This window comes from Marmota marmota, unplaced genomic scaffold (assembly GCF_001458135.2).
Source record: "Marmota marmota marmota unplaced genomic scaffold, marMar, whole genome shotgun sequence".
Classification (NCBI taxonomy): Eukaryota; Metazoa; Chordata; class Mammalia; order Rodentia; family Sciuridae; genus Marmota; species Marmota marmota.
The window spans coordinates 188,875-216,374 of NW_026000206.1; the positions used below are offsets into that span (position 1 = coordinate 188,875).

At 40.7% G+C, this 27,500-nt stretch overlaps 1 protein-coding gene across 3 annotated transcripts in view; it reads left to right on the top strand.

Annotated features, from left to right (window-relative positions):
* Positions 1–549: 549 nt before the first annotated feature.
* LOC107152947 (pancreatic triacylglycerol lipase) overlaps positions 550–27,500 on the top strand; it is a 50,393-nt gene continuing 23,442 nt past the window's right edge. Inside the window, exons 1-3 of one of the 3 annotated variants that reach the window (XM_048791267.1) lie at positions 550–632; positions 768–813; positions 1,969–2,123. In XM_048791267.1, coding sequence (XP_048647224.1) covers positions 630–632; positions 768–813; positions 1,969–2,123 — 204 coding nt within the window. In that variant the 5' untranslated portion in view covers positions 550–629. Of the gene's footprint in view, positions 633–767; positions 814–1,968; positions 2,124–22,136; positions 22,212–22,340; positions 22,393–23,693; positions 23,849–27,500 lie in introns of those variants that run through there. The other 2 variants (XM_048791268.1, XM_015498469.2) reach the window with 2 other exon arrangements.

Below are 27,500 nucleotides of genomic sequence, written 5' to 3' on the forward strand. Positions count from 1 at the left end.
AGGGATCAAGGCTCACATAGAAAGAATTTCTCAGGAATTTGAGAGGCTCCTGTCCATAGAGTCCTTTCTTATGCCATCTGTTTTTATTTTAATATTTCCTTTGCCAAATATTCTTGAACTTTTTTCATATACAAAAATGTCTACTGCTTTTTCTTTGAAATATTTACCTATGAATTTTGTCAGGGAAGTGAATTATTATTTGGCCATTTTTGACCATACATCTTAATATATAATCTGTGACTCCCTGGGCTGAATGGTTCTGGCACCCTAATATTATGGTGTCTCGTTCCAGTCTTTTAAAATGCCATTTAAAGCAATCTACCACAAAGTAAAAAGTTCCAGTTTCAACCAGAACCTTCACGAGAGTGCCATGACAGTGATTCTGAGCACCGCCTCGCCACATCGGAAGAGAACTTTCCTACCTGCCACTTCCTCATCTTCCCATGAGCACTGTGGAAACCACCTCCCCTGTCAATACAGGCTTATCTGAGATTAAAATTAGAAATATGACCTTGGAGCCTTCTCTCTTTTCATGCCACTTTTCCATGGCATGGCTCGAAAAGATAAGGCTGCCTATAAAAGGGCCTTTCGGTGTTGTCCAGCTGTCTGTGGAACCTGACGGATCTGCCATGGTGAGTGGGGCACGAGCTTCCCAGGCTGACTTATTAGACTTCACCCGTTTTCTCCAAAGACTTCAGTGATGTGGGGAAAGCCGACTTTCCAAGCCTCGCTAGGCCACACTCAACCTTGTTTTTGTCTTCATGCAGATGCTGCTGGTCTGGTCGCTGGCACTGCTGCTGGGAGCAGTAGCAGGTAAGAAAAGGCGCTGAGCTGGACTTGAGAGTCTCACTGCTTAGTCTGCTCCAGAAGGCCTTGGGGGCTGGATTTAAGCCACGAGGGGGGTCAGGAGGAAAACAGAGAGGTGCAGGATTGAAAGCTCAAGATCTAAGCAGGATTGCCGGATAAAATCTATAATGCCCGTTAATGCTGAATTTGAGATAAGCAGGAAATAATTCAAAGAGCAAATAGGTGACATATTTAGACAAAAAATTCCCTTTTTAACTGATGCTCAAATTTGACTTATAATTTTAATTTCTGAGTCTAGCAGCCCTAGCATGGAGTCAAGGGAAGGGTTTGAACCTTGGTTGAGTCACCTACAACTCCATGACCGTGAGCAAAATCCCAGGCCCCTCCTTGCTTCAGGGTCTTGTCTGTGAAGTAGGAAAATGACATCACCCTTCTCCTGGACTGACTGAGACACTTAAGTAAGAGGAGTGGCTCATGGTGCCCAGCAGCTGGCACATAAAAGATGTGGAGGGATGCAGCCCTGAGACAGCTACTACTCTTTCTAGTGCTATTAATGTGGCCTTCTCTCCAGAGCCCTCCTGGAGATGTCCCTCTATGAAGTAGCATGCCAGCCCGCAGTGTGTCAAATCCCACATGTTTGATTGTTTCTGCCTACCTTCTGCATCACAGGAATCCACAATGGGGCTCAAATTTAGGTCAGAAACCTACCTGCAAACTCAAGGTGGAGATGTGGAGTTCTGGCCCTTGCATGAAACTTGACCTCTCCACCCAAAGTGCAAAGCCACAGGGCTGCCCCTGGGAGCCAGGAGCCTCAACACATGCCCACCCCCACCACAGTTAGAACACAGGCCGCTCCATTCCTGGGCACCAGGGGCACAAGAATGACACCTGGGTGGAGAAGCTAAAGTGAGTCCTTGCCTGGGACTGAGCAGAGATACAGGGCAGTGAGGGGGTCGCAGGGAGGAGCAGCAGCCTCTCCGCCACAGAGGCATAAACCTTTGAAGCTGCTTTGTGAGAGTATGAGTGGGAGGGGAGGTGCTTGGGAGAGTAGAGGAAGGTGATCTGCCATGAAATGCAATTTGACACATATTTTGCCTGTGACGCCATTAAAGAGCATTCTGGTTAAACTAATATCCTTGAAACTCTTCTGGGTGATTTCAGGAAAAGAAGTCTGCTATGACAGACTCGGCTGCTTCAGTGATGACTCCCCATGGTCAGGAATCGTGGAAAGACCCCTGAAAGTACTGCCCTGGAGTCCAGCAGATGTCAACACCCGCTTCCTCCTGTACACTAACGAGAACCAAGACAACTATCAAGTAAAATTCCTCATGTTTTCAGCCCTTAGTTCCATCTGCTTTGTGTAATTAGTATACTGCATATCCCATGACCTGGGGGAACTAATCAGACAGTGGAGTTTGTATCTTTGTAGACTTTTAGGGTGATGAGTTTAATTCATGTAATTTGTTTATAAAAGATCAATTAACTTCATGTTAAGTTAATAATTAATTAAATTGTCCTAACTCTATAACACCATTTAAATATATAAATGTAGGAAAAATACATATGCAATACATATAAAAAACATAAAATATCCAATATTTTATACACACGTGCACACACACACACACACAGATAGTTCCTACCTACAATGGCTCAACTTAATAATTTTTTGAACTTACTATGGTGGAAAAGCAATATGCATTCAGTTGAAACCATCCTTTGAATTTTGAATCTTGATCCTTTCTTGTCTAGTGATACGCCAACAATACTCACAAGACAGCAGCAGCTAACCTGGATTCCAAGTCAGATCACCAGTGTAAACAACTGATTCTCTACAAGGGCTGTTGCTAAGTTCTGATGTTTGGCAGCTTAGGGGTTCTCAATGCATTATCAACTTACAACACTTTCAACTTACGATAGATATTGACACATAATCCAAACATAATGGGGGGACATCTATACATAGATGTATCTCACAGTGTTGAATGGATGGATAGATCACAGATACACAGAGATCCACACACATAAGAAGGCTTAAATTGTGTGGAAATTAGATCTGAATGACAAATAGCATAGCAGACATCTTAGCCCAAGTTCAACAATGGCNTTTTTTTTTTTTTTTTTTTTTGCTTTTGTTCATCTTTTTGGAGAGAAGCACAATGGTAACAAGCTAATCTGCTTGGGTGACCAAAAATTTAGAAAATGTTAAACTTGAATGTGCTTAAATAGTTGTTTTCATTTTAGTTTCCTAATCTGAACACTTGATTCATCTTCTCTAGGATAACAATTTCACATATCCTTCAAGAATTTTCTCTTCATCATAATAAAACAAAATATAACTCTATGTGCACTAGTTTAAAATTAAATTGTTTTCCACTTTATATCTGTGAAAAAATAAACCCATAAGGGTCAATTGCTTTGAAGGAATCATATGTACCTTCTTAAAAATCAAGGTTTTGTAGTCACCTATTGTGCTCACCAGGAATTCTGCCATACTTGGAAACATTTTGAAGAGGTTTTCTTTCCAACAGACTCAATTAGGATACTCGCCTTCCAATGTCCATGTCATTGGCCACAGTCTGGGTTCCCATGCTGCTGGGGAGGCTGGAAGAAGGACCAATGGGGCCATTGGACGAATCACAGGTTGGTCACAACAGCAAAAACTGCAAAATTAGATTTCATGTACCTCTATAAGGTTCAAAAGAAATATAGGAGGAAGATTTGGTGCAGCCTGTTTAGTACCTTGTTTGAATAGGCCTCATGATCAGAAATTAGAATGTTCTTTGACCCAAGGCTTCTTATTGCTGTCAATCATTTGTGTTCAGTACACTATTTACCATTTAAATATTTTATAGGTGACTAACATGTGAGTTAAGAATATTCAGAAACATTATTTATATCTATTTCCCATTTTTTAGGTATTCACAAAAATATATCATGAATAAATGCCATAAATAATAGAATAAATGAAATTTAATCCACAGAGCTCAAATGTTTATGATCAATTGTATTTTACTTCGATAGCAGTAATTAACAAGCCCAAACTTCATCAACCACTATCCCAGAGTTGGGGGAACTGGGGCAGAAGATCAGGCTCCCCTGGGCTGAAAGTTCTGGTGCTGCTAACACTTTTCAAATACTATTTCACAAACCCAAGACTGGCTGCATTTGGCCAGTGGGTTACATATTGGATACCCAGGTCCTAAAACAACTCTGATGTGACTATTTCAAAATTCCCCAAGGAAAGACCACTTTCCTCGTCCTCTCCCAACTTCTGTGTTGACCAGATGATTCTTTCTTTAATACTGTGGTAAGTTGGTTGCATTTGATGGGAGCATTTGGAATTTCTATCTTTAATTTTCTGAAAAGATGTTCTTCCAGAACATTCTTTCCCATCATTTGTAAATGTTTACCACAACTTACTCAGCCAGGCACTGTGCTAAAGCAGACTACGGACTCCATGTCCTGGAAAGTCAAGATCCTTGCCCTGTGGGAGATACAGTCTAGTAGGGACTCAGCCTGGACAGCATTTAGTTCTGTGTCTCTCCAGGTCTGCCTCTTTTATGGTAACTGTGCTAGTGACCAAGATTCTCCCAGGGACTAAGCACCCATAAGTAATGGCAAAGTTTATAGTCTGGGGAAAATTCTCATTCAGGCAAATAACAAACTAGAAACATATAATCCCTTCAGAAAATGATAAGGTAGAAAAGAACTCGAAACTCACCATTACAGCCAATACTTGTGCTCAGGTCTGTAACTGATGAAGCAAGGTGAACCCTGACATAATTAATGACAAATCCTATTTGCTTTAGGATTGGATCCAGCTGAACCTTGCTTTGAGGGTACACCTGAACTTGTCCGATTGGACCCCAGTGATGCTCAGTTTGTGGATGCGATTCACACTGATAGTGCCCCAATAGTCCCCAACTTAGGTAAGTTCCACAACTTGTTCTTCTAGAACGTTTTAAGTCTACACATCAGAGTGTTTTTTAGTGTCTTGAGTCTATACAGTAATGTAAACATTCCCTTATTTTAAAAATTCTCCAGGGTTTGGAATGAGCCAAACTGTGGGTCACCTAGATTTCTTTCCAAATGGAGGAATAGAAATGCCCGGATGTCAGAAGAATATTCTCTCTCAGATTGTTGACATAGATGGAATTTGGGAAGGTGAGACCATTATATCTACAAGGGGATTTTCACTGGAGAAAGTTTTCATTTTGTTTTGCTTTGACATTGAACAAGTATCACATTTTACATGACAAAGGGCTTTGAACTGTGTCTTCAAGTTATAGGATCCCATTTGGACAAGAGGGCATGATGAGACTGTGGGAAAGAAAGTACATTTGCAGTCAAATTTGAAAGGATCTAATTCAGAGAATACTAAGTGGCACTGATAGCCATGTGGACTAATCTTCCTTCTCAAGTTATTTTTCCATTTCACTTAACAATGGCATTAATTATTATAACCTAAAACAGTACTTCTGATTGCTTCACAAATCATAAATATACTACATAAAGATTTTGTACTGTGATCTCCATGGGTTCACACTAATTAATGAAATCTACTCAATAACTATATTCTGATCATGATGATAAATTATAAAAGAAAAATCTGTCACTGACGTGTAATCATGTCTGATTTCACAGGAACTCGTGACTTTGCAGCATGTAATCACCTAAGAAGCTACAAGTATTATGCTGATAGTATTGTCAACCCCACTGGCTTTGCTGCATTCTCTTGTTCCTCTTATAGTGTTTTCTCGGCAGTAAGTAGACTCTACCTTCTGTTTGAATTTTATTTATTTCTTAAATTTTATTTATTTTTATTGATGCTAGGGATTAAACCCAAGGCCTTGCACATGCTAAACATGCACTGGATCACTGAGCTATATTCTAAGCCCCACCATCTGAATTTTGTGACTATCACTTTTCATGAGTGATGTAGTTCACCAGCTGATCCTTTTCTAAACTTCTCTCAAAGGGCCAGGAATTCTGATGGTGATTTGGTCAGTGTGCCTCCCAAAGGGAATGACTTCAGGGTCCACTGGTGCTAGGTCTCTTGGTACCTTTGGACTCTAGGTCATATCCCTGTCTGCCTTATTGATGATCAGCATTTAGAGATGCAGTCTCTGACTTGTCTACTTTTTTGGTTTGGGCAGTGTCATTAAAGAGCTTTGGCAATTTCTTCATGACGAGTTCAGTTGCCCATTATGTAATGTAATGGATGCTAGCCCTGAGACTCTGCCATGTCTGTCATCTGGTCCACCAATTCAGGAGTCTGCCATGTGCCTTTTCTTTGGAGTAGCTTTCCCCTCCAGAGTGGGAATATGGACGTTTGTCTTCCATAGTCTGTCTTCCCTCTTCTTCCCTTTTACTAGAATCCCTTGGTACAGAAAGATTTTCTTACAAAAGTCTTCTTCAGACAAAGGCTAACTGGAACATTTTTCTCAAAATTGGGAGAATTCTGAGATTTGAATCCTTTGGTTGTTGATATGCTAAATGGAAGCGAATTAAGGAAAGGCTGACTTTTGAGCATATTGTTCTCCTAATGGTCCCGTTTTGCATATCAGAAACTGATTACCACCTCCTGTTCTTTCTTATGCAATTTTTCCAGAATAAATTTTAATGACTAGGCAGGAAGTAACAGGGGCCATTTAAAGAGACAGAAGAGAAAAGAAACACACACACACACATTCTCACATTATGCAATTTTTATACTATTGTGTTATCTAACAGTGAAATTGCTGGTTTATCCTTGTGAATCATGAGATGCCCTGCTAACCTTTGCTGAGACACTATTAAAATCCCTTTTACCATTAGAAAAGAATTTGTTTTAGAATATTTTAATTGTAACATATTGGAAAAGATGGTGCACCATTAAAAGAAAATGCATTCTCATTCATCATTTGTTTTCATTAGAACAAGTGCTTCCCCTGTCCAAGTGGAGGATGCCCACAGATGGGTCATTATGCTGATAGATATTCTGGAAAAACAAATGGTGTGGGCCAGAAATTTTATCTGAACACTGGGGATAAGAGTAATTTCTCACGTAAGTTTCTATATTTTTTACATTAGATTCTCAGTGCTATGCATTTTATCCTGACACTGATAATGGGTAAAATTGTTTTTCCATTCAAAAGCTATAAACACCTCTCCCCAGTACAGAAAAATGTATAGTGCTGTGCTCCAGGTAATGATGACTGATTTGGGTAGCAGAGCAGAGTGAGGGGCCTCAACTAGTAATGACCCCAGACATAAATTTCTTCACAATTGATTCTGGCTGAATTCAGAAGTCTTCCTATGTTTCACTCTTTTTTATTCAGTCATAAGTTCATTCAGCAGAATCGTGAGATTTTGTATAAGCATAAAAGTAATTCTAGAGAAAGATGGCAGGGGTGGTGGGGTGGAAAGTAGTTGACAGATTCAAGAGATATTTAGGATCATAAACTCTAGGGAGGATGGGAAGTGGAGGGTGTGGCAATGGTGAGGCTTGAGGACAGACTCTAGGACAGACTTAGATTGCAGTGAATAGGGTTAAGAATATTGTAAAAATAAAGACAAATGTTATCCCATCCCCAGTGTGTCCCATGTTAGGCTAAAAGGGCAACACCTATTAGTTTGCTTTTGACTAGTATCAAGGGAACTGTCTTTTGGTTGCCTAAATTTGTTCATTTCCAGGGCAAGGGAAAGTTGAAGTATAGAATTTTTAAAATAAATTCAAACCATTTAGACAAAAGTATGGCAATACTCTAAAATTTGGTGATCAAAGAGAATTTACAAAGACTTATGAAAATGTCCACTCTACTACTTTTCCACAACCTTTTAATATAAAGTTCTTAGAATATTAAAGAGCACATTGTCAGATTGAAAAACTTTTTAAGCAAATTGTACTCCTTAGTCTCTTGGCTTGAAAATATATTTATTAACTTTGGAAATTCCTAACTAACCAATAACTATTCCCTGAACACTGAGATAAAGGAATGACTATGACTGTTTCATTTGAAGAATTACCACCAACATCATGTATAAGTTTTTTAACGTTCTGCAGTAGTGAAATGGAAATTAACCCATTATCAGTGTCTCTTTTTTATAAGCTAACATTTGGTAATTTAACCTCCTATGCAGGTTGGAGGTACAAGGTGTCTGTCACACTGTCTGGGCAGAAGGTTACAGGACATATGCTGGTTTCTCTGTTTGGAAATGCAGGAAACTCTAAGCAGTATGAAATTTACAAGTGAGTAAAAATATCACTCTAAGCTCGAATGTTGAAATACTGTGCCTGTGTAATGTATGTCAACAACAGAAGAGTTTATTTATTCTTTACTGTATCGGAATAGAGTGCTGTCACCTGTAATAAGAAGAAAGATATTCTTTCACATTTGCACCTTAATACATTTCAGAATTCTAGTTCTGAATTTTTCCCATTTTTTTCCTAAGAAAATCATTAAAGTTTACTATGATGCCTAGCACTAGATTTTATAATCAATAAATAACTATTCCCCACAAAACAGTGGGGAGAAGATTGATACAATGATGCCATTATTTGTTGAATCATGGGAGGGATGGCATTGTGACTAAAAGATGTTATAAGTTATTAAAACAAAGATGTGACTCAAAGTCTCTGAGTTACTGATTACAAAACCTACCACGGATTAAACATACATATGTGAATTTATTTTATATATTAGAATGACCAATGCCTATCGATCATTTTTGCTAGAGTCAATTTATAAACTGGTTTTAGAAATATATATGTACGTATATATTTATACATATGATTATTTTATGTATATGCTATGCATATTTGTCAATTTCTTCATTCCCAGGGGCTCTCTTCAACCGGGCTATACTCATTCCAATGAGTTTGACTCTGATGTGGACGTTGGGGACTTGCAGAAGGTGAAATTTATTTGGTATAACAATGTGATCAACCCATCACTACCCAAAGTGGGAGCATCTAGCATCACAGTGGAAAGAAACGATGGAAGAGTGTAAGTAATAAAAATCCAAAGGGCTGAGAAGAATCAAGTAGTGATTACAATTCTATCCCCACTAAAATTCTCCTTTAAGTTAAACTTCCTACAGTGGTTCACCTGTACCCCAGCCACACCTGCTTTCTAATACCTTCTGTGTCTTTAGGAGACAGTGCAGTACTTTAGGAAAAGCAACTTTGATAGATTTGTAGTCAGAGTTGTGTTATCTGATACAAATTAAGTATTAGAATGGGAAACTGGCTTCACCATCCTAAGGAACGTTTCATTGGGCAGATGAACCTTTTGCTGTATATGTCATCAATGTCTGTGTCTCCCCCAAACTTCATGGGTTCACCAAATTATTGCTTAACTCATTTAATTTATCAGGGAACTGAAATAGGCTATTCCATATCACTGAACTTAATGAAGATAATGTACCATAGGTCAATCCTTGATTCTAAGTAAGGTGTTTCTGAGCTGAAGGGTGTTTACCAAGGTCAACTACCAGAAAAGGTGAACTGATGATCATCATCATAATAGCAACCTCAGCTGTTTTTGAGTGTTAAGCCAAACCTAAAGGCGGAGCACTGGGGCTTCTTTTGTCAGGCCATTGTCCTCATAAAGACCCCACACCCACCTTCACAATGAAGCCACCAAGAATTCAGACAAGATACAAAACAACAGTTTTCAAGGCACTGATCTTCAAGCGAAAAGGACAGTGATGGCCTGGCAGACAAAAAACAAACCAGGAGGAGCCTTAAACCTGCTCGACTTGTTGCCTGAGTCTCCAGGATGTGGCATGGGTGGGAGGAATGCAGGCAGAATCCAGTTGAAGAGATCATCTCTAAGTTGAAGAGATGGAGCCAAGAATCAGAGAATCTAAGGAACCAGATATCATGGCACAGCCTACCAGGCAGTAGAGACTTTGAGAGGGAGAATTTAGAGCTCTGGAAACACCCCTTAATATTCAGCACAGTACCAATCAGTGCATGACTGTGAGCAAACTAGGCATGGTCAGGAAAACAGGCATTTGAAGGATTGAAGAGAACAGTGCTCAGACTGGTAACAGTGCTTGTTTCCACCTGCTTATAATTCAAGAGACATTAGGTAGAAGGTTTAGGACAGTCTTCTCTCCTATAGGAAATTATTCATCTAGGTTTTGCAAGACTTGAAATGATCCAATTATTCCCAGATACCATATATGAATTGGTATAATATTACTTGGAAGTAAAATATTATAGGTTAAAAATATATGCTGTCAATTCTAAAGCATTTGCTAAAATGATAAAGAACTACAGTAAACAAACCAACAAAGGAGACAAAATGAAATAAAAAAATAATCTAAAAGAGGGAATAAAAAAGCAAAAGAGAACCAGGGAGACAAATAGAAAACAAATGGAAGGGCAATGGACTTATACCTAGTCATGTCAATAATTATATTAAACAAAAATGGACTAAATACTACAATTAGATGACAGAGAATTTATGCTGGATTAAAAAAAATCAACTGTACTATGCCTACATGAAATGTACTTTAAATATAAAATCACAAGTAGATTCTACAAGATGCAAGGTCCAAAAAGGGTGCTCCATTGATTGAAAAAATGTAAATTAAAACCATAATGAGGTACCATCATAAACCTACTTAAACGGTTCAAATTAAAAAAAAGATGGATAATATCAAGCAGTGTTGAGGATAAAAACAATCTTTAATTCATGCACTGCTGATGGTAACATAAAATGATGAAGTCACTTTGGAAAGCAGTTTACCAGTTTCTTAAAGAGCCAAACATACACCTAACTACAATTCAACCATATGGCTCTTGCGTACAATACTTTCTCCCATTCTAGTTTTTCTCTGGGTGGTTTCAGTACTCATAGTCAATCATAGTCTGAAAATATTAAATGGAAAATGATCCCTACCAGTCCTTTGGGATGTGATTAACAGCTCCACTGTATACTATTTGCACAACCACATTACAAGATTGGAAAGGTGGTTCAGTCCTTCACAGGAGAGGTCTCTCTCAGTCAATGTCTGGCCTTGGGCACAGGGCATTCCCCCTCTCAGACTGCGTTGGGTTTAGTGGGGAGAGAAGTGGCTGTCCTCATGCTCAGCCCTCCAGCTGGTGCCAGGAAGACATGACCTATTGCTGTTTTCTCTCCACAGGTTCAAATTCTGTAGTGCAGAGACTGTGAGGGAGGATGTTCTGCTCACCCTCACCGCATGTTAGAAGGCAGCTGACATGTGTCACTCCATCTTACTGCTAATAAATCTAGTAGTGAAGCAATACACTCTGTCTTCTGTCATCAATGTCCGTGTGTCCAGTGAAACTTCTGGATATTGTGATTAAAATCCAAATTGGCAGTTAGTCTGAAGAACCTCAAATGACTGTTGAATGTTGCTATATTCTGTGGGGCACTGGAGCTTAGGAATATTGTTTACACGGTACTGTCATCATGTCCATTATTAATATTACTGATGTCATTCTGATCACTGTAGACAGATTTCCAGGCCCAAAGTGAACCCTCACATTAGGCCCATGTGGAAAGTATCACCTTTGCCTCTTTGTCCATCATCTTTAAGTTCTGTGTCTCCTCCTCATCAGTCATGCCAGGACTGATGACATGAAGAGATGAGGATGAGACACATCTGAGGCTTCTTGACTGGTCTCCCTGCTCCCCGTGGGTCTTCCTAGACCCTTTGCCTCTCTTCAGTCTATATGATCTTCCTAAAGCACAAATCAAAGCTTCCCCCAGTGATTCCCAGGGAAGAATCCACATTTTTTAGTGAGTCTTGCAAGGTTGCCCTGGGTCTGACTGTCACACAGGACTCTAGTCTCATCTCAGAACATTCCTTTAGGAACTCCATATTCCAGCCTTGTTCCCAAATAGGGCTTTGATCTCAGATGCTTCTGGACATTTGTAAAAACTCTTTCTCTTTCTAGAATTTTCTTTCCTGTCTTTCCATCTGTTTAACTCCTACCTGTTGTTAAACCTCTGTGTAGATATCATTTTGTCCAGGAAGACTTTCTTCATCTCCATTAGTCACAACCTGTAGATTAAATTAAGTTCTTAATCTCCGCTTTCCCACTGCACCTAGAATCTTCCCCTTCTCAATGCTTGTATATACATATTGTAATTACAGATTCTCTTCTCTGTTTATCCCATTCTGAAACTCTTTAAAGGGGTTACATTGGTAAACATCACATTAATGGAATCCACTAATGTCAGATTTTTTAAATTAGGCTATGTCAGAAAAAATAAAATCCTATAAGAGAAAAGGATACCTGTGCTAGGTCTTACAAGATAGGTAGGGAGTTGCCAATAAAAGACAGAGGCAAAGACACTCCAGAGAGAGGGAACAAGATAGGCAAAGACACGGCGGTATGAAAATATGAGAAATTGAAAAGGCCTTTCATTCCATGTTTTACCAAAATACATTCAGGTTGAGCATGAAGAGCCATCAGTCTGAGTCAAATAGGATGCTTTCTCTTTCACAAACCAAAGCACTAACCCACAGTAGCTTCAACAACAAAGAAATGTACTGGCTTATGCAACTGGAAAGTCCCTGTTTTTTATTGATGCAGCAGCCCAATGACCTCTTTCTCTTTCCATGCTCTTCTATGTCTGGTGATGTTTTATATCAAAGCTGGTTACTTCCCACTTAGAGGGAGCTAGTAAGAGAGAGAAAGTGCATCTCCTTTTCCATCTTCCCTGATAAAACTCCTGAAATACCCTCTGATTGGCCTGTTATGAGTAAAGTGGAACATGCTGATTGCAAGTAAATAAGGGCCCACACCTGGGCATAGGAGGGAGTCAGCATGCTCAGTGCCTGGACCAGGTGAAGGAGAAATGGATGCCTACATGAGAAGGAGTTGTCCTCCTGGTCCTCCTTCTGGTGGGAAAGATGGAGCTCCATTGGCTGAAAGAGGGAATGTTTTGGGAGAAATGAGTTGGGAAGGAAAGTCACATGGTTACTTTTAGTCATGTCACAGTTGAGGTGTTCATCATCTTCCAATGGGCCACAGCAAGTGGGCAGATTCGTACATGAACACAGATTCAAGGATGGAGGCCTGGGTGAGGCATGTAAACTCTGGCATCTTCAGTGTACAGATGGCATTTTTTAAATCCCTCTGTTTCTCTGCAAAGAGTTTGTGACAATGCTCAATACATGTGAGTGCTCTAGTACTTAACAAATATTTACAATTATAGTTGCTTCGAGTACCTCATTATAATGATGAATTTGAATAACAAAATCAATGAATAACAGTGTTACCTGCAGATTTACTTGAGTAGAAGATGGAAAAAGGAATCTAAAATCATTTAATTTAAAATACATCCATTAAAAATACCCTTGTTAAGAAGTATAATCATTTTCATCGTAATGAAGTGTTTGCATGTGGCTTTACTTATCTTAAATGAAATTTTTACTCAAGATGTTTACCTATTTCTGAACATAATACATTTTTTTAAAATTCTATTTTTAAAGCCCTAAATCAAGTTTTTAAAACTCCTCTTAATATAAGAACTCTATGTCAATTTGAAAAGAAAGACAAGTCCATATTTAAATGATATACTTTCAGTATGTAATATCCAGAATGTTTCTTACTGGACCATATTTATTTTCTCTAAGATTAGGTGTAAAAAAACCATTGAATTCGACTCTATGGTTCAGGCTACTTCTGTAAGAGGGGACTTTTGGAAGGAAATTGGCTGCTAACTCCATGTTTTTATTTTTTCCAACACTTACATTGTGCTTAAAGCATTCCAGGCACTATTCTAAGTGCTTCATACACAGTTACTCACTTAATTCTGACTATACCCTCTTATCTAGCTACTTTTATTGTTCCCATTTTCAGATGAAGCAACTGAAACACAAAAAGGTTACATAACTTGCTTTGTAAGGGTAAAAGAAATTGAAGTTAAAGTGTAAAAGACCGGCATTGTAAAGTTTCTAAGCTGCAAGGCCTGAGTTAAAAAGTAAAGGACCAGGTATTGTTAAGTTCCTATGCTACACCCCCAAAACCTGAAATTCCTGTAGCTGTTAGGACAATACCCGGAACTGCCCAGTAAATATTCCCCTCACCATCTGGTTGTTTAATAACCTAGGACCCTGTGCGGCCTTGCACGTAGGCATCGCAGGGCCTAAACCAATCAGTTTGAATGTACCTCCTCCCTTAGAACTCACCTATCACTCCCACCCAACCTGTTCCCGCCAATGAACGAACTAATCATGTTTAGGAATTGTTGTTTGATTTTCCTGCGGTGTATGATGATTTGTTAAAGGAGACTGTGATGTATGTAAAGTCCCTGCCCTCCCCAAAAAGTGTACTTAAGCACTGTTCAACCCCTGCTCTGGGCTCTGGGCTGCTCTCCCTTCCTGAGTGAGCACGGAGCCCCAGTGCGCTGGATTGGATCCTCAATAAACCCCTTTTGCTGTTGCATGAGCCGCGGTCTCTTGGTGGTCTCTTCCTCCGACGTTCGCCGGACCCTTACATTGTTGGTCTGGCTTATTGAAATGACATTAATTAGCAACAGCTTCAGGTCCCAGGCTACTTAGTGCTGGATCTAGGTTTTTCCCTCCCAACAACACTTTAGCAATCAAATTTTTCCTCTCTTCCTTTTGCTTTTTGTTTTTATTTCTTTAAGACATGGTCTCACTGTGCTGCCTAGGCTGGCCTCAGACTCTGGAGCTCAAGTGATCCTCCTGATACCAATGCTAGAAATAAGGAACAGGTTCTTGAAGATTAAATACTTGAGAAACACTGAGGCAAGCGTAGAAAACAAGTTTTATTTAAAAAGAGACAGAGGACAGAGGTAGCAGACTTCTCTGGAAGGAAGGCGGCCCAAGTCTGCGTGCCCATGGAAGTGGATGTGTCTTGCTCTTCTAAAGACCCCCAAACACCCCTCACCTTCTGTTTCCTCTCCATGTGTCTGTGTGTCTAAGGGCAGGAAGGACCAGCACAGTGGGTAATCCTTAGCAACTCCAGGGAAGCGTGATCAGAGGTTAACTGTTAGCAACCCACTGCCCCTGGTCTGCTCAGCCCCCATCATCCATTACCTACACTGACTGCCAGACCTTCTGCCCCTGCCTCAGTTTGTTGAGGAATGTGACATTTCCTGTCCCCTCAGGCCAGGTGGTGCTTCAGGCAGATTGCTTTTTGGCAAAGAAACCATGTGGAGAGTCAGAACAATGGGCTCATTTATAGAATTATTCTCTTAACCTTGTGTTCCCACCATCCTCATCTATTTGTCCCCTTACACTCCCACCTCTCAGGTCGCTGGGACTATAGGTGCACAGCACCACACCCACCTCCCAGGGCTTACTTTTGATCTACCGCACTACTCCACAGCCTTCGGGCAGTCTTTCTATTCCTGACCCAGGATGCTTGAATTCAGCCTTGTTTCATGTAACAAGTCTATGCAAAGTTACTTTCTTTTCTCCCCAAACTCCCATAGCACTTACATAGATACGTATACATGTACAGACATACATAACACACACTCAATACCCAAAGGATAGCTGGGAGAAATATGAAAGTGGACTTATCAAATGCTAGCAAGTAAAAAATTAACATTTTTGCCCATTATTTATATAGCATAAAAAGAAAAATATGAAAACAATTTAAATACCTAAATAGCTTCTATTTGCAATTCTTGAATAATATCTTATTACTTGAAATAAGAGCTCCAATGAATTGAAGAAGGGGTTTGACTTTGTAAACAGTAACAGGCCAAAAAAAAAAAAAAAGGCAGGAAAAGAGAACAAAAAATTGTTCAAAATTACTTTCCTTATAGAGTTAAAACAGAAGGTATGTCCTTATTCCACTGACTGGTTAACTAGATTCAAGATTTGTAGAGATCATTCTCTTCCATGGTCAAATTAATTCCTAAATAAAAAAAAAAACTATTGTGAATGGGATTAATTTCTTGATTTTTTTTTCAGATAGTGCACTATTAGTGTATAAAAGTGCTGCTAATTTTGTATATCAACTTGTATCCTGCACCTTTACTGAATTAATTATTAGATTGAACAGTTTGGGGTGTTGTCTTTGGGGTTTTTGAAATATAAGATTGTGTTGTCTGCAAACAGGGAGAGTTGGACTTCTTCTTTTCCAAATTAGATTTCTATTATTTCCTTCTATTGCCTAATTGTCCTGGCTAGGGCTTCCCCTAGGTGAATAGAATTGGGGAAAGTGGACATCATTCTCTTGTCTCAGACTTTACAGGCAAAGCTTTGAACGTTTCTTCAATCAGCATGATGTTAGCTGTGGGTTTGTCTTTTCTGGTCTTCTCAACAGCACATGAAACATTCTCCAGAACAGATCATATTTTAGGTCACCAGAAAGCCTCAGTCCTCAAATTTCAATTATGTTTTCTAACCACAATGACATAAAAGTAGAAATCAACAACCGGAGGAAATTTGGTTACTTTATACATACATGGAAATTAAACAATCTGCTCCTGAACAGCCAGTGGTTTAATGAAGGGGTTAAAGGGGAACTTAAAAATTTCTTCAGACAAATGAAAATGGAAGTACAGCATTTCAAAACCTACTGGATACAGCCAAAGTCATTCTTAGAAGGAAGTTCATGGTAATAATTACCTACATCAAAAAAGAAGAAATATCACCAATAAACCACCTAATGATGTACTCCAAGGAACTAGAAAAACAAGAGCAAAATCCCAAATTAGTAGAAGGATGGAAATGTAAATATCAGGGGAGTAATAAATGAAATAACAAAAAATACACAGGATCAATTATGTGATAATTGATTTTTTAAAAGAAAAGCGAAAGCAGCCAACAAGCAAGTAGACCAGAGAAAAAGAGAAAAAATTGAAATAGATAAAATCACAGGTGAAAACTGATACCACAGAAATAAAGAGCATCATAGGGACTACCATTAAAAATTACATACCAATAAATTGGTCATCAGGAATGGATGAGAAATCCCTGGACACATACAGCCTACCAAGACTGAAAAAGGAAGAAATAGAAAATCTAAATATCCATGAATGAGGAAAGTGAATCAGTATTAAAACCTTTCCAACAAAGAAAAACCCATGGCTTCATAGTTTCACTGTTAAATTCTACCACCTATTTAAATAAGAACTTACATTAATTCTTCTCAAACTGTTAAAGAAAATTTAAGAGGGGAGAGGACTTTCACATTCATCCTATAAGATGAGCATTAGCCTGATACCAGATGAGTAGAGATAAAGGGGTGAGGTGGTGGGAAAGAAGGAAGGAAGGAAGGGAGGGAGGGAGGAAGGGAGGGAGGGAGGAAGGAAGGAAGGGAGGGAGGGGGGAGGAGGGTAGGGAGGAAGGATTTTAGAACTGCCTGGCAGTGTGTACAGGACAGACACAGAGAGAACTATCTGAGGACAAGGAGAACAGGTAGGAGACTACTGTGATGGCCCAGGTAAGAAATGATTGTCATATTCAATATCTCAGAAGTTTAATTTTTACTGATGAAATTTCCATTTACTATGTTAGTGGCAGGGAAGGAAACACAACTAAATCTAAAAACAGATTATCCAAAATATTTGTGTGTGCTGGACATCGTGGCCCATGCCTGTAATCCCAGAGATTTGGAAGGTAGAGGCAGGAAGATTGCAAATTCAAGACTAGCCTCAGCAACAACTTAGTGAGGCCCTAAACAATTTAGTGAGCACTTGTCTCAAAAATTAATTAATAAATTAATTAAAAGTAATAATAATAATAAATTATGAGTGTCAATTTGTTTTGCAAATCAGATACTGAGTCTTGAACAGATGTCCACACACCCATATGAACACCTTCCACTGCACTCATTCTTGACCATCTGTTAGATCAACTCTAGACTAACACCCTGGGAGAACGTGACTTTCTATGTCTTGACAAAAACAAGTCATTCAGAGCTGGTGAAAAGAATTTGTGCTTCCAAATGAGCTCGCTTCTTACCAACTGTGTGTCCCCAGGCACATTGCTTACACTCTCTTGAGTTTCACTGTCTTCATAAGAAAAGTAGCTAAACCTTCCACAAGTTTGAGGACAGATTAGATGCAAAAAAAAATGTAAGTAAATTTTGGAGGGCTGATTATAATTCTGTTGTACTCCTCAGTTCTGAGTGAGCTAGACCCTCACATTTGGCAACATGGTTGTTCTGGAAGGTGTGAAGCAATACCAATCCCTGTCATCACAGCATTTTTCTGCTCAGGGAACTTTGGGATCTTCAGGAAAACATGTCCTCCTTCCCATGGAGAGCCCTGGCAGCAGCTGAGCTAGATAAGGGGAGGACAGGACAGGCCCTTGAAGGCTAAGTAAATGAGACCCAGTTTGTGTAACGTGTGGTTATCTGGCCACACAGGTGTTCCAGGGCCTTTCTTTCCCTCTGGAGATTGCTATCACAATGTTGCCAGAATCAGAATATTACTTAAGTGAAAATTTACCTCCTCTGCAAATTTACCTCCTCTTCGAGGCAAATTTGACTAGGAACTTCCAAGTCTGGCATTATTATTTTTAAGTGTCTAGGGTCTCTGTGTCAAAGTTGAGTCTGTGTTATTGAACCCAGGAAACACGGAATTATTTTTCAGTGGGAGCTCTTTCAGCTTGCAATGCCATGGGGTGGGTGTCTGAGGGGGCGCCGCCCCAGTCTGTCGCCCTACTCTAGTCTGACCTTTGAATCTGCAACCCCAAGACCTTTAGGGCGAGTGTCTGAGGCTGGTGGAAAGCAAGGTTTGGGAGGTACCTTCAGTCCCCTCTGGTATTTGAGAGCCTCCTGTGCATCCATAGCACTGAGCTGCTGCACCTTCCTGTCAATCGCTGCAAAGGCACCAGGCAACAGGGGGTGAGTTTTCACTAAATTTTGTGCTATCCTATGACCTCAGGCAGCCTGTGAGGCAAATGGTCCCCATCAAGTGATGAACTAGAAAATGAATATTGTAATTAAAATTCTACTAATATGGTGGGAGGAGCCAGATTTTTTAAATTTGGGAAATGGCAGGAAAGGGGATTTTGAAAACCAAGTGTTACAGGAAAAATTATTTCAAAGTGTGACTCTTGTATATAAATAACATCCAAATCTCATGTTGAAATTTGTAGTCAAGGATGGGATTTTTGGTACCTAAATAGTTCATGGAAGTCAGAGAACCATGATGACTTTAAGAGATGCAGTAAATAATCTCTATTTGTTAACAATAGTAACTATTATGGCCTTGAATCTCAGTGGATTAAAATAATAAAAGTTTATTTCTTGCTCTGATAAAATCCAAAATTTGTGTTTTAGTTGGTGAGAGGCTTTCCTCTAAGCAGGCCCCTTCCATCTTGGGGTTCTGCCAGCTTCAGCACATGGTCTTCAGGGTAGTGGTACTTGTCTGCCTCAAGACATCAAAGCACAGAGGACCATGTGTGGGATTTTAGGATTAGAACTGGAACTGGGGGGCATCCATGCACTTCCATGACTCACCAGAAGTGGCCACGTGGCCCCATCTCCCTGTAAGGTGGGTGGGGGAGGAGCATCTAGTTCTGCTCCCAGTAGGAAGCTGTCTGCAGGCTCTGCCTCAGACTACCTACACGGACACCCCCAGACTACCTACATAGACACCCCCAGACTACCTACCCAGACACCCCAGACTACCTACACAGACACCCCAAGACTACCTACACGACACCCCCAGACAGCGGCACACAGAGGTCTGCATACAACAGCATGGCTGATAAAATTTCATGACTCACTGAGTTTAGCAGGACTGGATTGAGGGGAAGTCACTCATGTGCGGCTGACATGATAGACTGCTGCTCGTGTCCCATTCCCTTCCCGGGTTTTGTGGATGTAGAAAATTGAATCTTTCCCAAATGTTCTAAAATGTGAACCTATTTCAGTTTACAGAATGACTCCCCATAGCCGCTAGTCTCTACAGTGGCGGTGCTCCTGAGCATTGTATAACAACACGAAAGAGAACTTTTCACACCTGCTGTTTTCTCATCTCAGGAGCACTGTGGAAAACTTCACCTCCTCTATCAGTATGGGCTTAACTGTGACTAAAATTTGGTGAATTTGGTCTTAAATCTGTTGGTCATATGTAAAGAAAGGCCACCCTCCATATGGGTTAAATTTTGCTTCATTTAAAATGCCACTTTACAAATATCATATGACATAGTAATTCTCCCCAAGTATAAAATCCTTCGTGATACACTTGAATGACACAGATATGACTGTAACATCAGTGTAGCAATACCATGCATGAATGCTGCAGAGATGCAAGACTTTGGTTCTTGGAGGTTTGTGGAGAGATGTTTCAATTTTGTTTGTTGTGTTTTGTTTTTTGGTTGGTTGGTTAGTTTTTGCTTAATTGAGTAAAAAAAGTTTTTGCTTAAAGTCCTTTACTGTGAGATTGTGTTGGCAGATTTGATTGTTGCAATTGTGGAAAATAAAAGGCTTTTCAATTTCATTTCCTTTTTATTTGTTCATTCATTCAACAAGAGAGTGCTGGTGGCCTGCCGTGAAACAAGCCCTGGGCTGGGTGCTCAGTCATGACAACAGGGCCCAGAGAATTTCAGCCCCCCTCGGTTTACGACCCACCACTAGCTCCTTTCTTCTTTCTCAAAACCTCCTCCTTGTTATTGCATGGGAACAAGGACCAAGCTTTCATATCAAAAGAAGGGCTAGACAGCACTTCCTGAAGAGACTCTCATGGCACTGGGAGGACTTTGCAGGAATTTCCCAGGGCACCCAGCCATGCATTCCTTCCCCATCTTCTGCTCCTAGTTTAACATTTTCCTTACCAAACATTCTTGAACTATCCTTGTAAAAAAAAAAAAAAATGTTGCTTTTTTTGTACCTATAAATTTGGTCAGAAGACTGAATTATTATCTGCTCATCTTGGACCTACGCAAGGGGCAATTTCATATGTCTGAATCTAAATCTGGGACTGCCTAAGGCTGAATGATTCTGTATCTTAACATTATGATGTCCCAGGCAGTCTCAAAAAAAAAAAAATGCCAACTAACCAATCTACCACTAACTAAAAAGTCTCAGTTCTTTTCTATCAAACACTGTTCTTTCAGAGTAATTTTCCCAGATCATTTTGTTTTCCAGGTTGATTTCTATTTTTCTCTCTTGCTCATAGTTTCATCCAATGTTGGGATCACTGACCAGACCTCTGTTCTCTCAGCAATACCCCCAACTCCTTTTGTTACCTTTCCTACATGCTTTTGAGAAATAAATTAGTGTAACATGGATATCAGATAGGTTCTCTGTCTCATGAATTCAAAGAATAAAATCCACGAACGCAAGGGTGAGGAGAGCAAAGTAACAGGATTTATTAGAGTAATGGAAAGAAAGCAGAGGTCCTGAAAAGGAGGCAGGGGGTCCCAAGAGAGGGATGCCCATATGCCCATGGATGGCTATTGCCTAGGGGTTTATATGAATGTATAGGTTTTTTGTTTGTTTGGGGAGGTTTTTTTGTTTTTGTTTTTGTTTTTGTAAGCAAGATTGAACTCAGGGGCACTTAACCACTGAATCACATCTCCAGCCCTATTTTGTATTTTATTTAGAGACAGGGTCTCACTGTGTTGCTTAGTGCCTCGCTGTCGCTGAGGCTGCCTCTGAACTCATGATCTTCCTGCCTCAGCCTCCCGAATCTCTGGGATTACAGGTGTGTGTCACCACCGTGCCCGGCTGTTGGATGTATAGGTTTAAGGAAGTCAGGCCCCTGCTCAATTCTGGGTAAGGCACTCAGTGTCACAAGGTATTTATGTAGCCTTTACTCCAATCAAAATACTGACCAGGCATTTTTCCTTTTTTGAAGAGGCGATGGACTCCAAGTCACGTATGCTGCTGCTCTGCTGCCCAGCCCAGAACGTCCTCTGGGGGGTCCATTTTCCTATCTTCCCTGCCTTATCTCTTCCTCCTGTCTTCATTAGTTCTATGGAGTATTAACATGGGTCACCAAGTGCCTTTCTAGAAGGGATACTCTCTTGAAGGACTCTCTTATTAAGCTGTTTGAGAGGAAGGTGAGGGGACAGGAAAGCTGCAGGAGCTGGGGAGTGTCAGGGTTGTCTTTCCAGGAGGCTACTGTCCAGTCCCTGCAAAGAGTCAGGCTTCACGCTCATCCCAGCCCTCCCCTGTCTGCACAGAGAAGCACAAACCAAGATAAGGAGCACTCAGATCCTTCCCCCAAATGACAGGACAGTGATTCTGAGCACTGCATCACCACATCGGAAGAGAACTTTCCTACCTGCCACTTCCTCATCTTCCCATGAGCACTGTGGAAACCACCTCCCCTGTCAATACAGGCTTATCTGAGATTAAAATTAGAAATATGACCTTGGAGCCTTCTCTCTTTTCATGCCACTTTTCCATGGCATGGCTCAAAAAGATAAGATTGCCTATAAAAGGGCCTTTCGGTGTTGTCCAGCTGTCCGTGGAACCTGACGGATCTGCCATGGTGAGTGGGGCACGAGCTTCCCAGGCTGACTTATTAGACTTCACCCGTTTTCTCCAAAGACTTCAGTGATGTGGGGTAAGCCGACTTTCCAAGCCTCGCTAGGCCACACTCAACCTTGTTTTTGTCTTCATGCAGATGCTGCTGGTCTGGTCGCTGGCACTGCTGCTGGGAGCAGTAGCAGGTAAGAAAAGGCGCTGAGCTGGACTTGAGAGTCTCACTGCTTAGTCTGCTCCAGAAGGCCTTGGGGGCTGGATTTAAGCCATGAGGGGGGTCAGGAGGAAAACAGAGAGGAGCAGGATTGAGAGCTCAAGATCTAAGCAGGATTGCCGGATAAAATCTATAATGCCCGTTGATGCTGAATTTGAGATAGCAGGAAATAATTCAAAGAGCAAATAGGTGACATATTTAGACAAAAAATTCCCTGTTTAACTGAAGCTCAAAGTTGACTTGTAATTTTTTTAAAAAATATTTTTATTAGTTGTTGAAGAATTTTTTTAACTTATTTGTATGTGGTGCCAAGAATCGAACCTAGGGCGTCACACATGCTAGGCAAGTGCTCTACTGCTGAGCCACAACCCCAGCCCCTTGACTTGTAATTTTAATATCTGAGTGTAGCAGCCCTAGCATGGAGTCAAGGGAAGGATTTGAACCTTGGTTGAGTCACCTGCAACTCCATGACCCTGAGCAAAATCCCAGGCCCCTCCTTGCTTCCGGGTCTTGTCTGTGAAGTGGGGAAATGACATCACCCGTCTCCTGGGCTAACTGAGACTCTTAAGTAAGAGGAGTGGCTCATGGTGCCCAGCAGCTGGCACATAGGAAGATGTCGAGGGATGCAGCCCTGAGACAGCTACTACTCCTACTAGTGCTATTATGTGGCCTTCTCTCCAGAGCCCTCCTGGAGTTGTCCCTCTATGCAGGAGCATGCCAGCCCGCAGTGTGTCAAATCCCACATGTTTGATTGTTTCTGCCTACCTTCTGCATCACAGGAATCCACAATGGGGCTCAAATTTAGGTCAGAAACCTACATGCAAAGTCAAGGTGGAGATGTGGAGTTCTGGCCCTTGCATGAAACTTGACCTCTCCACCCAAAGTGCAAAGCCACAGGGCTGCCCCTGGGAGCCAGGAGCCTCAACACATGCCCACCCCCACCACAGTTAGAACACAGGCCGCTCCATTCCTGGGCACCAGTGGCCTAAGGATGACATCCGGGTCAAGAAGCTAAAGTGAGTCCCTGCCTGGGACTGAGCAGAGACACAGGGCAGTGAGGGGGTCCCCTGGGGTACAGGGAGGCGCAGCAGCTTTTCTGCCACAGAGGCATAGACCTTTGAAGCTGCTTTGTGAGAGTATGAGTGGGAGGGTGCTTGGGAGAGTGAGGAAGGCGATCTGCCATGAAATGCAATTTGACACATATTTTGCCTGCGACGCCATTAAAGAGCATTCTGGTTAAACTAATATCCTTGAAACTCTTCTGGGTGATTTCAGGAAGAGAAGTCTGCTATGACAGACTTGGCTGCTTCACTGATGATTCTCCATGGGGAGGGACCTTGATAAGACCCCTGAAAATGTTGCCCTGGGCTCCGGGAATTGTCAACACCCGCTTCCTCCTCTACACAAACGAGAATCCAAACAGCTATCAAGTAAGAATCCTCCTATTTGCAGCACTCTCTTCCATTTTTTAATGTTCTGAGGCTATCTTCATCTATTTCATGCTTCTGTGACAGAACAGGTTAACAGGTTGGGTAAACTGTGTTACAAAATCAGTATTTATTTGATTCCCAGTACTGATGTAGGATAGAAGAAGCTGGTATCCAAGGAACTGTCAGAAAGCAGGTTTGTTGACTGCAAGGTCCAGAGGGCTATTGCCTAAAACATTCTCTGGACCAAGAAAATGGAAATTCTTTGAACTTTATACCCAATGGGAGGAGGGGCTTAAAGATTTACATTAGAAGTGCTTTTTGTTCCATTTTCTTTCTTTCTTTTTTTTTTTTAGACTAGACAGAGATTTTACAAGTTTGTTTGTTTTCTCTCCAAACCTGGCATTTACAAAAAAGAGGAATCTATGAAACACAATGCCCTCTGCAGGAGTTTTGTGGGTTTTTTTTCCCCTGTTATTCTGTGTAAAAACCTTTCTGACAAGAAGAAGAACTTATATGTTACAAATATGGTGGGGGTCTTCTGGTGGGGGTCTCTAGTCTACTTCATATTAGAGGCAGGGAAGTCAGGTGGTGCGTGGAGACTGGAGAAGGCTTTCTTGGTGCATCATAAGGTAGCAAAGGGCATCACCTGGTGAGAGAGTGGGAAGAGAGAACGAAGGACGAGTGTGGGATGAAGTTGTGCTTTTTTGCAAAGGGCGCTCCTGCAGTTTCCCACTCTTGCCACAACCACAGTAATGCCTTCATGACAGCGTAGTCCTCCTGTCATACATTTTAGAAGGGACATTCAAACCATACTGTTCCGCCCTGGTTCCTCCCAAGTTCATGTTCTTCTCCCATGCAAAATACATTCATTCCATCCCAGTAGTCCTAAATGTCTTAGTTTGTTCCTGATTCAACTCGAACCTCCAAAGTTCAGACTAAATAGGTACGGGTAAGACTCAAGGCATGATTCATCCCTTAAGCTATGAGCCTGTGAAATCCAAGCTTATCTATTACCAAAATACATTGTAAGACAGGCCTAAGAGAGACATCCCCATTCCAAGTCAGAAAAATATGCAAGAAAAAGGAGTGAAAGGCCCCCAGATAAGTCCAAAACCCTATAGTGATAATAACATTGTCTTGAAACTCTAGTCTTTCATTCTGAGTGCCTCTTCCTGGACACAGGTATATGAGTTGGGCCTCCAAAGCCTTGGACTTCCACCCCATGACTTTTTAGAGCTCCGTTCGCCTGGTAGCTCTCAGAGGTTGGAGTCTTCAGACTAGTATCCTTACAAGCTGGTGATGCATTCTGGGAGCTCTGCAGTGCTGAGGTCTCTGGGACTTCCCCACTCCCACAGCTCCACTGGGCATTGCCTCGTGGGATTTCTCTGTGGTGGTTCCACCCCAGTGTCACCATCTTTGCATGGGCCCCAGGCCACCCAATGCTAGGTGGAGGCACATCGCTCACAGACCTTGTGTTCTGTAAGTCTGAAGACTTAATACCACATGGACACCACCACCGTTTTATTGCGTGTGCCCTCCGTAGAGGTGGCCTGAACCACACCTAGGCCTGCTTGACCCATAGCTGGGAAGGCGGAGGAGCAGTGGGGTAGAATGCGGGCACAGAGACTGAGGCAGCACTGGGCAGCCAGCCCATGGAGGGCACCCCTGACCCACCCTAAACCATTTTGCCCCTATAGAATTAGGGTGGTAGAAACAGCTTCAAAGTTCTGAGAAATGCCTTGGGGATCATTTCCCATTGTCCCGAAGACTCCCACCTGGCTTTCTTCTATCCATAGTCTTCTTAGGAAAAAAAAAAAAGGTCACTTGGTTACATACTTGTTTTGCTCTTCTTAATGACCCCTTTTCACTCTCTGCATGCCCAGGATGCAAATTTTCTAAATCTGTCTGTTCAACTTCCTTTTTAACTATGAATTTCATCTTTAAGTCATTTATTTCATCTTGATCCTCATCCTATATAGCAGTTAATAGCAGTCATGTAGCAGCCTGATTGTTTTCCTTCTTAGATATTTCATCTGCCAAATATGCCATTTACTGCTCTTAAGTTCTGTATTCCATAAAGTCCTAGGATATGGATACAATTCAGACAAGTTTTTTTTTTTTTTTGCAGCTATATAATAAGGATGGCCTTTACACCAGTTTCTAATGCCTGACCCTTATTTCTACCTGAGACTTGATCAGAATGAGCTTTACTGTCCATATTTCTCTCAATAGTCTGGTCATGGTCACACAGTTGCTAAGATTCTGACTTCCCCTGTAGCTGTTCTCTTCTGAAGACCTTTCACCAGTACCATTCTTATGCTCCATTAATCTAGAACAAGATTTTTCTAGCCTGATCCTTCCAATTATTTCAGCTTCTACCCATTACTAAGTTCCAAACCAGCCTACACATTTTCAGGAATTTTTATAGTAACAACCCTACTCCTGGGACCAATTTCCTGTTTTATTCCAATTCCTGGTACTGTAACAGGATACCACAGAATGGGTAAATAATTACAAAATAGAAGGAATTCCCAGATCAAGGATCTACATTTTTTTTACTTATATATGACAGCAGAATGCATTACAATTCTTATTACATATATAGAGCACAACTTTTCATATCTCTGGTTGTATACATAGTATATTCACACCAATTCATGTCTTCATACCTGTACTTTGGATAATAATGATCATCTCATTCCACCATCATTAATTACCCCAGACACCCTCCCTTCCCCAAAGGATCTACATCTTCAGAAGTTATTATTGTTGTATCATGAGATAGAAGAAGGTATCACATGGCTAGAGTACATGTTTAAACAGAGACAGAATGGTACAGGCTGAAAACTTCTTTTATGAGGAGCCTACTCCCACAATAACCATTTCCACAATAATGGCATTAATCTATTCCTAAGGGTAGAACCCTCATGACATCTCTTAAAAGTCCCACTTGTTAACATCATCACAATGGCAATTAAATATCAACATTTTGAAGGGGATATCCAAACCATAACAGATACTAAATATTCAAGCCTCCTAAGGAGAACTAATCAGATAGTGGAATTTGCATCTCTGTTGATTTTGGGGAAGACAAGCATAAGTTTTATTTTATTTAACTTTATAAATGGTCCATTAACTTCATCATGGCTTTGTATTACTTCTAGGACACCTTAACAAATATTCTAAGTAATGGGGGATACTACGGTTTGAATGGTCCCACCAAAACTCATGTCAAAATTTATTTGCCATCAAGAAAAGGGACCATTAAGAAGTGATTAGGCCATGAAAGCTTCATCTGCAAAAATGGATTAATATAGTTATCTTGTAGTAGATTCCAGGTAAAGCAGTCTGGCTCTCTGTCTTATGTGCTCACTTGCCAATTCAAATTCCAACAAGGGAAGATGCTCCTGGACATCCTGGCCTATATAACCATGAGACAAATAAACTTCTATGATTTATCAAATTATCATAGCAGCAAGAAATGGACAAAAACAATGGACAAAAAATACATATAGATTATATGTAAATATAATCTATATGTATATATATATATGTACATATATACATAAATATCATATATGTCTTACATATATATCATATATACAAATCATATATGATTAAAAATCTCATATTACACATACATATAATATCC